The 12,788-nt window shown below is 38.2% G+C and overlaps 1 protein-coding gene across 1 annotated transcript in view; it reads right to left on the reverse strand.

Moving 5' to 3' along the window:
• PTPN22 (protein tyrosine phosphatase non-receptor type 22) overlaps nucleotides 1–12,788 on the reverse strand; it is a 60,706-nt gene that overhangs the window by 42,928 nt on the left and 4,990 nt on the right. Inside the window, exon 2 of the mRNA XM_046645189.1 lies at nucleotides 6,505–6,592. Coding sequence (XP_046501145.1) covers nucleotides 6,505–6,592 — 88 coding nt within the window. The remainder of the gene's footprint in view (nucleotides 1–6,504; nucleotides 6,593–12,788) is intronic.

Consider the following 12,788-nt stretch of genomic DNA (forward strand, 5'->3'; position numbering starts at 1 on the left):
CCCGTATTAATACAATGGGTGAAATGTACATGTCATAAATCCACAATCAGTTGCAGTAATTGGCCAAAGTGAATACCTATTCCTTTGTAAATTCTAATCTATCTGATAAAGAATGCACTAATGGAAGAGGATAGTCCTCATTAAGCTTAGAAGAAGAAAAGTAAGACAGCAAGCACTTGTCACTGTGTCCCTAGTGCTGTCCAGAAAAGAATAGTGACGACCATCCTGAGGGTTCAAACAAGGAGATGGAGACTTCATACCATCACAGTTGAGGCCACTAAAATCACCATGCTCATCAAGCAACTTTCGGATTATAGTTGGCTTCTCATATAAGTTTTTCTCCAAACTAGGGAACATGCTGACCAGTCAATGCAAACTTCTACTCTATTTGACAGTGATTTTTCTTCCTGGAAAATTAATAAATTGGCATGTTTGTTTCTGGAGAATTTCTTATGTGTTTGCCTGATCCTAATCAACTCTGGGCATACTGACAAAATTGAATTTTTAGACTAGCAAAGCTAAGGCCAAGACACTGGACTATTGTGATCCAAATAGTTAATACCATCCTAAGAGACTGCTTGACCTCTCAAGGCACTCTGTGATCACAACAGTAATTGTATATGTTGAACCTTGACAGAATTCATAAAAATGACAAGAAAAAATTAAGACCCAGCTACATGCAACACAATGGATGGATTTTATAAACATAACGTAGAGTGAAAGAAATAAGACATTAAAAAAACCAAACATAGAACATGATTTCATTTACATAGAGTTCAAAAACAGGTAAAATTAATCTCAATTGTTTAGTGATATACATAGGTCTTGAAGCTATGCAGAAAAACAAAGAAAAAAGTAATCTCAGGATAGTATTTACCTCTAGTCTGGTAGGAGTTGGAGGGAGTTGTGATCTGGAAGGACACCCAAGCGATTTCTGGAGTGTGGGCAATGTTCTATTTCTTGATCTGAATGGTGCTTATATGGGTACCTGCTTTATTACTAGTTGTTAAATTATATATTTGTGTTTAAAGCATTTTTCTGTGTATGTGTTATATTCTGCAATTTTTTTTAAGTTTAAAAAGTTGAGACGAATGGATAAATAGGAAACAACAGAGTGGGGAGCGTGGGAGAGAACTAAGAGCACAGTCTCGAAAGTTAGATAGCTTTATTCAAATCCAAGTTCCACCAGTTATGAACTGGATGGCCTTAGGTAAGTTGTTTAACCTCTCTGTCCCTCAGTGTCAGCTACATGCCAAACACTGTGCTAGTCACTGAAGATACCAAGATAAGTAGAACTCAATATAAGCCTTGTGTCTGTGGAGCTTCAGTCTAATGAGAAAGCAGAAATTAATCAAATAATCACACAAATAAATGTAAAGTTAGAGCTGTCATAAGTTCTATGAACACCTTAATAAATCTGGCGAGGGGGAAAGAAACTTAAAAAAAATGACAGACAGTGCTAATGAGAACTTATAATAGGAGATTGGATCTATTCAGGGAGGTCAAGGGAGGTTTTTCTGAGGAAATCACCACCAAATTGAGATCTGAAGAATTATGAAGTGTTAACTAGGTAAGGAGGAATAGGAGGGAATATTCAAGTAAAGGTAACGGCATGCATCCAAAGAAAGGCCATGTGGCAGAGGAAGCATGACAAGAGCAAGAAACTGAACAAGCTATAAGAAGCTGGAGGAGACTTGCGGACTGGTCCATGCAGGACTTTGTTAGCCATTGTAAAGGGTTCTTTGGGAAGTAAATGAGGTTCTGTTTGTGAAGCAGTTTAGCATAGAGTCTAGAACGCAGTTCCATGGGTTAGCTGTTGTCGAAAGTAGATGAACGGAAAATTTATATGAGAAAATGCAGACTGAAAATAATCATGGAAAATTTTCAGTCAGGAATAAAATAAATAAAATTAATGTAGCAAAGTACCATTTCACACTGATTAAATTAGAAAAAATAAAACATACTATGATGCAGTATAGGTGCAGAGGTTAAGAGGTTTTAGAATCGAACAGACCAGAGCTTCAAATCTTGGCTTTGCCATTTCATAGGTAAAATGAAGATAGTACTTTTTTCTCTGGGTTGATGTAGTGATTAAGATCATATACAGTAAACCACTTAGATTGCCTAGCATATGGTAAGCAGTCAAAAAAATTTATCTATTATTATCTTTGATAGTTATTAAGACTAGCAAGGTGGTAAAGATGATAAATTCAGATATTGCAAATTAGAAAAGTTCTTTTGGAAATACATTTGGCAATACTTAACCAATTAGATGCTAATACTCTTTGACCTAGTAATAACACTTTTGGAGATCTAGCCTCAGGAAATAATTCAAAAGAAGGGGGAAACCTCATGAACAAATATACTTATTGCAGTGTTATCAATAATCATGAAAAATTAGAAATAACCTAAATGCTCAAAAATAGAGAAATAATTAAATTATTTGGGTGCCTACTATATGTCAGGTATTTTGTATATTTATTCTATTATCTTCACAGCAGTTCTGCAAGGTGAATATTATTTGTTCCTACCTTTTAGTGACTTTGTTCAAGGTCACACAGCTAATAACGGGCAGAACCTAAATTCAGACTCAGATTTATATGACTCCAAAGTTGTTACAAGTACAGATGATAAAGCAAGAATACCTGAAGTCAAAACTCAGTTCTACCACTTACTAGCGGTGTGAACCTGAGCAAGTCAGTCAACCTCTCTGTGTCTTAATTTCCTCATTTATAAAATGGAAAGTACCTTCCTCAATGGATTAAATAGGTTGATATATAAAAGTGTTTAGAAGAGTTTCTATAAGGGGTATAGAAGTATTAGCTATCATTATGATTATTCTTTCATTATACCATGCTGCATCAAAAGCCATAAATATAAATTTTAATTAACATGGTAAATAATTTTGAAATAATGTTAAGTGAAAACATGAGAATACAAAATTCTATCTATGCTATAATCACAATAATATAAAAGGCATTATATAAATGGACAAAAAGTAGAATTTCCACACCAAAAAAATCGCGTATGTTGGGATGTTGGTACTATAGTGAATTTATTTTCTTTTAACTTGCAGTAATATAGTTTTATAAGAGTAACAATAACAGGTATTTTTTTAAAGTACCTTTAGGAAATTTTTGGGGCCAGCCCCGTGGCCGAGTGGTTAAGTTCGCACACTCCACTTCGGCGGCCCAGGGTTTCACCAGTTTGGATCCTGGGTGAGGACATGGCCCATCAGACCATGCTGAGGCAGCATGCCACATGCCACAACTACAAGGACCCACAACTAAAATACGCAACTATGTACCAGGGGGGATTTGGGGAGAAAAATAAGAAAAAAAAAAGGAAGAGTGGCAACAGTTGTTAGTTCAGGTGCCAATCTTTAAAACAAATTTTTTTAAAAAAAGAAATTTTTAATAGTGTGGTTGCATACTGTTGTTTCTGCTATATAGAAACTATACTAACTAGGGACTTACCCTCAGTCTAGACCTTTTAAGGGACTCAGTGTTATAGCAAGACACTATTGCATAAAGCTTAATTTCACAGGCTCTGAAAGCACAGATCTGGGTTAAATTTCATGTCTATGGCTGAAAAGTTGGGTGAGCTTAGGCCAACTACTTTGCCTCTCAGAGCCTCAGTTTCCTCACCTGTAAGTCAGAGATCATAACTACCTCATAGGGTTTTTTTAATTGAATAGTATATAAGATAATGAATGTGATGCTTCCTTGACACCCCACCAAGACTATTGCGATTATAATCATTTAATAGAGTAATTAGTTGTTTAATGTCTGCCTCTCTAAAACATCCTCTAATGTCTTAGAAGATAATCTCCACCAAAGCATAGAGCATTGCATTGCATTGCCAGCCTCAGCGCAATACTTTGCACATACTAAGCAATAAATATTTGAATGAATGCATGAAAACCTTTTGAAGGTGGTAGCAGCAGTTCTAGCTATAGAAAAGTTATTGAATTTAGTCTTGGCACAGGGAAAAGACCTAAGCAGCACAATATTGGCTTTAGCTGTCATAGCAGGGCTGTGTGCTCTGCACAAAGATACCTGGCCAAGGAGGAAGTTGGAACTGAAATCTAAGTCATGGATGGGGGCAGGGTGCAGAGTGTCTACCTGGAAGTAGAGACAACTTTCAGTAATTCCCACAAAGCCACCCCCATTTAGGCTAGCGGTGGCTCAGTGTCACAGAATCAGTCCTCAAACCTCAGAAACATTAAATCCTGGGAGAATATATTAAAAAGCTTAGGTGGGATGTGGGACATGACCAGGTGGAAAGCCCTCCAATTTAATGGCAGTATTTACCTTGTCCAAGCAAGCAACCTAGCCCTGTTCACTCCTCCCCAATACCCCCAAAGCCACTCTCTCTCTGGTTTCTCAGCTGAACCTTTAGATGGGGCTGAGAGCAAGACTCTGTTTTTCCACTGGAGGACATGAGTCAGTGAACAGTGAGGTTCCACTTAATCACCACCCAAAAACAAGGTCCTTAAAATCAGGAGCTAGAAAAGTAAGGAAATGATTAATATAAAAGTCAGGATAGTGATTATTCCTTGGGCAGGGTAGGACGGTGGAGGGGCGGGTGATGAGGCGGGGTGGTGGGAATGGGGCTGAGGGACCTACAGGGGAGGAATATATAGAGGTCTTCTGGGGTCCATCAGTGTTCTATTCCTTGACCTGGGTGGTGATTGCTTTATACTTACGATATTTTATGTACTTTTCTAAATGTGTATTATATTTCACAATTTTGAACAGCTGAAAAAAATACAAACTATAAAAAGTTTTTAAGCAGGGAAAAAATGACCAGATTTGTATTATTAAAAGATCACTTGGGTGTTGAACGGAAAATTGATTGAAGGTGGGGCAAAGCCAGAGACAGAGAAACAGGAGGTTATGTGGCTGCCATAATTTGGTGAGAGATTATAATGACTGAGCTAATAAAAGGTAAAGTATTAGAGATGTTGTCTACATTATTTTAAAAAACAGAACCAAAATAAAACAGAGGCTGGCACTACCCCTTCAGGTCACTTTCTACCTCCATGTGTTGGGTGAATTTGGCTCAGGAGTTGTACTCCAGGGGCAGGCACATGTCTGAACAGGCACATAGGCCAGGATATTCCCCTTGCCTCCCTCCATGGTAACTCTACTCAGAGAGACTCAGACTGCCCAGCCAGTGGCAATGAGAGCACATTTTTTATGACACCATGATATTAACCAATATGAGCGGGCATAGGGGTTTCTATCATAATATATAATCACTCAATCATAATATCTAATCACTTGAGGCTTTATAGAGTGTTTTCACATCTACTATCTGGTAGCAGAATGTTAGCTCCATGAGGGCAAAGGTTTTTGTTTTGTTCACCACTGTATCCTCAATGCCTAGAACTGAACTTTGTACATAGTAGGTGCTCAATAAATATTACTGAATGAATGACCACATTTAATTACTATTAATATTGATATTTAATTATCAAAACAATCCTGCGAGGATAGGCAGGACGTGAAATGTTGTCCCCATGTTAGAAGTTAGAAAACAGACATGGTGAGATTAAGGAACATGTCAAATAGTTGATAATTTGGTTGATGACAGAATCATCATTTAATTTCAGGTTTTGTACTTTACTTCCCTTATTTTTCCCTCTTCATAGATGAGGAGATAAGGTTTAAAGTTCTTACAGCTCTGAAACACCAGGTGAACGTATTCCCAAATACATAATAGGTACTATCAGATATCCAATGTCATCTGAGGTGCTAGGTTATAGGATGAATGAGGCCTACCCAGCTGCCAAGCATCAATAAGCACAGTTCCCTCAGAGGAGATTCAGGGTTCCTCTGGGTAATCAAATCTAGTTGACCCTAGGCTACCTTATACTTAGGTTTCTCTCCATGTCCCTCACTTGTCTCTACTCCCCATCCTAGCCATTCTACCTCTCCAAGCAAAAGAAAGCTAAGAAAACCCTGATATTGTAAAAACATGTTCTGTTTTTTTCCATAGGAAAAAAAAGGAAAGAAAAAATAAAGAAATTTGGTAGGTAGATTTGGTGCTTTTCAAGAGCCATTGGCACCACATGGAATCCCATGGGGAGGCTAGAAACATAATGTTTTAGGAAAAGTTAATCTTAGTCTCTTTCCTCTTAATATTAATTAAAATTAGTCATTTGAAGCATAAACCACAACTCAAATACCTGAGAACCCCAAGGTTCAATCAATACTAGTATTTACACACCTGGAATTATATATGTCTTCTGTAAGATTCCTAGTCAAACTCTAAGAACCAGCAAACAAAATACTGAGAACAGTATTTTGGAGAGACTTTCTAAGACACACACAAACCACTCAGAAAAATCAAACTTTGAGGTTGCCTTCCCCGCTTCTCCTCCTGCAAGGTCTAATATTCACTTTATGCCAAGAGCAATTTGGTCTAGGAGCGTTGGGCCATCATAGTCAGTTAAATCGTCTATGTAACTACCCTGAGATTGTTACACGTAGGACTCACCAGAAATTCATTGGCAAACTCCTCTTTGTTACTTTTCTTGTTTTGGGCCTCATCCAGGAACTTCTGCAGAATTTCTCTTTGGTCCATGCTGCAGGGCAAGAGAGACAGTCTATGAGTGGGTTAAGGGAGGGCATGTCAAATGTGTGTCATGGCCGAGACACCACTGAGAAGCAACTGCTGCCGCCTGAACAGAGCATGTTGAAGGCTGTGGTTTACTGACTTCATCACAAGCCCTAGAGGAAATTAGTACGTAACCAGCCTCTGTGGTCACACAACAAAGCCATCAACTGACTCCAGGGCCCTAGTGCCTTCCTTCTTAAGGAAGGAGCCTGGTTACAATTCAAGTTTTTAACAAACAAGAGGCTAACCAGAACATAACATGTGGTCTGCTTAGCTCTGAGACTGCTCCCCTCTCCCAATGTCAAGTAAAATTCACCTCTTTTCTTGCTTCCTAGAGAAAAGGAAGTAATTACAGGTCTCATTTGTGAGTGCTGCCTCTCCCCGTTTCCCCAGTGAGCACAAACGCCCCGTTGACACCTTCTGTTTCGTCATGTCCCAAATAAACTGCAAAGTTCAGTTAGGCCCAGAAAGGGAGACAGACACTGTTTGGAGTAAGACATCTTCTACCTCTACTGTTCTCTCAAAAGTTTCTTGTCAGTGTGAGCAGTGGCAAACTTCTGTTCATCAAAGAAGGCATTTTTATTCAGAACTTTTAAGTTTGCCACATAGACCTCAAACTCTCTTTCGGATGAAACAATGTCAGCTGCTTCTGACAGTCTTTGTCTCCCCCAGTGCTGAGGAAGTGCTGACCTCCATTAAGGGAAGTATTGTTAATTTCAGGACCTCCCCGACCCTCCAGGACTTTTTGAGCTTCAGTTGGGTTCTGGATATAAAGACTGAGAGTATTGGTCTATATGGGTTCCAGGAGCACAGTGGCCTCCCTGTGAGGAGAACCTGATCAGGAAGTTGGCACAATGTCCCCTTATGTAATGCTAGTAAAAAATGAAGGAACGGAAAAAGAGTAAAATCAACCACCTTGCTGGCAACAGTATAACTTTCAGGGCAGAAATCCTGGAGAACTATTTCTTGAGACATTTCTACTTTGCAACCAATGCCTTGGAAAAGGCCATTGTTTCAGGAAGCCACGCTGTGCCTGTGGCATTTTGGCCCTGTCTGACAAGCAGGCTGCTCTAGAAAAAGCTCCCAAGTCTCAGCTTGCATAAATTCTCTCCTCAGTGGGCACAAACTCCCCGAACGTGTCTCACTGAGAGTGAGAACAAACGAAAATCAGCATGTCATCTCTGTGTGAGGACAGAAGTTCAATAAATAATATGTTAATAAAATTAGTCTGAAATATCCTGAAGAAAACTGGGAAATGTGGTGTTAGAACTTCCTCTATTTAAAATATTAGCAATCCTTTCTGTTTTGCAACATTATTCAAACTCCCTTTAGGAAATCCTGATTCTGAACGCTATTAGGCTGCATCCACCTTATTGAGCTTTATAACAGGAAAGGAAAGGTCATTAACGTATCTCGCTTATAGGCAATGTGAAGCCAATAAAGAATTTCAATCCCAATCCACATAATAAATTAAAACGAACCATAATTCTTCAATAATGTTTGTTGAGAGTAGGATAGTATTTCTCAAATTATCCCCATCTGGCTTTAAAGGATAATTTCTTGTTGCTTTAAATAATGCAATATTTAATTTGGCTATTTTAAAACATATAAAATATGGGAAAATTTTTAAAAGCACAAAATTTCAGGTTCTCAATAACTAAAACCATGTAAAAATATTTACATAGTTAAATGAAGACTTAAAAGATGCAAAAAAAATCAATGGTGTATGTGCTGGGATTAAGGATGCTTTTTAAAGTTCTTCTTTTAAAATTATTATACCATTTTTTAAATTAGAAAAAAACACAAAAATCCATTAATTTGTTTGACAAATTTAGTAGTACCCACTAAATGCTAAGCACTATGTTAGGGTCTGGGTAAACAATAGTGAACAAGACAGAATACGGTGAAAAACACCCTTAACCAGTTAAGAAAGCATCTCAGGACTAAAGATATAGACATATTTACTGATAAAAATAAAAACATTCCAAACTAACTTACTTATTTGCAGAGTTGCAATGCATCACCCTAAAAGAAAAATAATTTTCTCTATTTGGACAAATAAGAGAGAAACCATTTCATAATCTCTCTGTCCCCTTAGAATGTCTTCACTTCCATCAAAGCTAGAACTTTACTAATTAATACACAAAACGACACCTAATAAAATAAGATTTAGATCTATTTTTCTCAAGCCCATATTTCAGAACAGTCTCTAACTTTATTCTCTTCTTAGGGAGGGATAAGATAGAGATAGACATGAGATAAGAAAGAAAAACTTGCTTAGATGCCTCCGTAGTCCATTTACCCAAAATGTGAGGATCTGAAAATAGTATCTCAGCAGAACTGCAGATCTTTTTTAAAAGCAAGCAGCAGTTCTTAGGAGTCTGTTCTACTCTAAAACTAAAAGATATAGAAACATCGTGAAACAACCAAACCTCAAAAACCCACTTAGCTAAAAGGCCATTTCCTGAGCAGACCACTCAAGCAAGCAAAAAACAAACTAAAGGAGAAAACAAGAAACTTCAGTTTTATTTTTAACAAATCTAAGCTACTACTTAATTTTTCACACTTCCTTCTACAGATAGTGGAGGGCAATAGAAGCATAATGGTTTTTGATGAAGATTCTGTTGACTCATTTGTATCTTGTGGGAGGATCAAGAGCTGGGGAGGGGAACAAGTCATGCAGCATAGATTGGCATTACCTAAGAATTTAAGAATTCACAATGAAACATTTAAACCAGTCTGGCATGAACCCTGAGTGAACACAACAATTCCATGCAGTAAAAGACTCATAAACACTTTATCAGAACCATCAAGGGTAAGTTCTTGTGGAAAGTAAAACTGAATAAGCACCTGAAGAGGAGTAGGAAGGAACATCTTACTGCTGCCTCACGTGGCTCTGGTCTTTGCTCAGAAGGAAAATGATAATAGAGAGGAGTGCCGATCACACTGTCACCTGCCCCAACAAGAGGGGAGTGTGCCAGTTTAAGGGGAAACATCAGTGTCATGGAGGTCTGGAATTAAACGACGAAAAACTTTAACCAAAGAGAATGTCAGGGGAAATTATTAGGACAAGATAAACTAGTCAATAGGAAAGACCCTCAGGTTTCTCAGAACACCCTTTTCTCTCTGTGAGGAGGCATGTTTTACCTTGAGGAAGCCACTTACCAATCTTTGCTTTGGTTTCACTATTCCTACCTTTCCCTCCATCCCAGGGTCATTAATTTGATATGGGCTATATGTGTTATCTCTGAAACACTCAGTCCTCTGTAGGCATCCACTTGGCCACCAAGGCCTATTGGTCTTTTTTCCTCAATGTCTTTTAGAATCAACCTGTCTTTTCCATTCCCATGTTAACCATTCCCATTTTCACGTCTGTATTCCTGCAGCAATAAACTCAGTTATCTTCCTATCTATATATCTTCTATTCTAGTAATCTCCTGGTAACCAAGGCTGGATGAAAGTTCTTAAAACTCCTCTTTAATGCTAAGGAACCAAAGTTCTTACTGATAATCTACAGGAACAAGTCCAGATTCCTCAGCTTGTCACCAAGCCCTTCCCATCAAGTGTCCTCACCCAGCCTATCCAACCACATCACCCATAGACAACCTTGTTCATTCTATTGCCACTTGTTTTTTCTCAGCTTTCCCCCTAATTTTCACCAAGATGAAAATAAAGCCATAAAGCCTAGTTACTCTTTTCTTCAAAAAATCCTGCCCCTAACACCATCTCACCATGACCTTCTCTTAGTCTGAATCCTTTCGGTATCAATCTTTATATTCAGCTATGGAAGTTTTCTTGGTTTCTTCACATGTTCCTTGTCTCCTATAAATTTATTTAAAGTGGGAATTTATTCAAAAGAAAACACATAAAATGCCTCCTGTAGTTTTAAGTTTATCAAAGGCGATGATAGTGTCTTCTATGCATTTGTATAACCCACAGTGCTTAACATGGTCTTGAGCATATGTAAAACAAGTCTACTGTGATAAAATACGCTATATAATGTGGTTAGGCTTTGGTGAGAGATCCACTCTGACTTGGTACTCACTGCATCAATTACTCCAGGTCTCTTGCCTGCACAGTCTATGTTTGTCTCTGGCTAGGCACTTTCCCTATGCCAGGAGCAGATGGGCCTTCCCTACGGGAAGGTTCAGGGACCTGGCAAAGAACACTTCTTTGAATGCTGCTGCCCAAGCAGCAGGGCTATTGTTATGAAAGGAATGGTGCTGCTACTGAGGCACAGAGTCCAGGCCTGAAGAGCTGCAGTGACCAGAAAAAAATGACCTCCTTTATCTCCAGAATAGACCTGTTTCTCCTTTTATAAATGGACACAAAAGAGGCTTATGAAACACCTCTAGTGAAGCTTGTTTGCTTTGCTCATGTTTTCACATCATCCACAGCAGGAAAGTCCCCTACCCTCTTCCAGTCTGCTGCTTGTCACTATGGCATTCTGAGACCTCCTCAAGCTCTTCGGTTCACTTGCTGTGAACTTCATAGTCAGCCTTCCACATACCACACAGAGAATCATACTCTGCCTTTGGCCTCAGAAACACAATCCTCAAGAGGCAAAGTTCAGCTGATAATTTTCAGTTGATGCAATTTACCTTTTTTTTTTTAATGGAGAGTCAAGACTCCTCGTGAGGCTTGGCATCTTGTTCAAAATATAATCAAACTTGAAGTCCCATCTTTTGTTTGACTGTTCATTCAGTATTGAGTCGTTCATTTAATGAATATTTATGAGTCCATATACATGTAAGAGAATGGGAAAGAGGGGTGCTACAGAAGTGTACAAGAAATTGTCTTCATACAAGGATCCTTTATTCTAGTAGGAAAGATAAGTACACAAATAACTATAAGGCCATTTGTGATAAAGACCATAAACGTGATGCAAACCAAATTTTGAGAAGGCAAAGATCACTTTTGATTTGGGTTATCTGGATAGCCTTCATGGAGGAAGTACCATTTGAATTGGGTTTTGAAGCTGTCTATAGAGCATGAGAGAAAGCAATATGAAACATAGGAAACAGTAGGAGGAAGGTAGCTTAGTGAGTGGCTCAGTTTGACTGGAGCATTGGCTATGTAGAGGAGAGTCTTGATTGATAAGGCTAGAAAGGAGGGTTAGGGCCAGACCCTGGGGGAATTTGAACACCAAGCTGAAAAGTCAGACTTCATTTGATGAGCAATGAAAAACTGCTGAAGGTTTTTTATTGTTTTTTGGGTTTTTTTTTTAAACAACTTTATTGAGGTAATATTGACATACAGTAAACTGTGTACAGTTTGATAAGTTTTGGCATGTGTGTACACCTATGCAACCATCACCACAATCAAGATAATGAACATATCCAGTCACCTTCAAAAGTTCTACTGAAAGATTTTAAGAAATGGCAATCAAAGCAATGCTTTGGGAAAATTTTTCTTGATTTTTAAAATAATAAATGCCCCCTTCTGATAAGTTTTTTGAAAGTCTCATAATCTCCTTCAGTGGTATGTAAAATTTCAAAATAAATTATACCATATCTAAAAATTATCAAAACAATGGGCAAAGAAACCATAGCTTTGTTCAATATGGTGGCAGTATATAGGACAGACTGGAATGGGGTAAGCATGGAATAGGACAATCAACTGAAAGCCTAACTGAGAGTCTTTACCAATAGTCCAGGCAGATGGTAATAAACTCTCATAGAAAGAATCAGGACAAAAAGGAAGGAATAAGTGAGAAAGACTAATTAGGTGAGTAGGACTGGAGGGAGGGAGAATGGAAAAATGAGTGAGATTTTGAGCTAGTTGGATGGCAATCTGGGAAAGTATGGGGATAAGAAAGATGTATACGAATAAAGGATTAGAGTTTGTGGACATGAATTTGGGAAGAAGGGACATAAGTCAGACTTAGGAATCACCCACATCAAGGCGAAAGGTAAAGCCATAAGATTGGCTTGCTTTTGTGAGAGACAGAGTTAATGGAGAGAAAAATGTCAAGCTAGAACTTCATGAAGTCCAAATCACCGGGGCTCCAAATTGTTAATGGTGCAGTCCTTGAAATATTTGCAGGCACTGGGCTAAGCCCTTTACAAGGTGTATTGTTTCATTTATCCCTCATAACAATCTTGAGAATTAATTACCAAATTATCTCTATTTTAAGATGTAGAAACTAAGGCACAAAGGAATTG

This window comes from Equus quagga, chromosome 18, assembly GCF_021613505.1.
Source record: "Equus quagga isolate Etosha38 chromosome 18, UCLA_HA_Equagga_1.0, whole genome shotgun sequence".
Taxonomy (NCBI): Eukaryota; Metazoa; Chordata; class Mammalia; order Perissodactyla; family Equidae; genus Equus; species Equus quagga.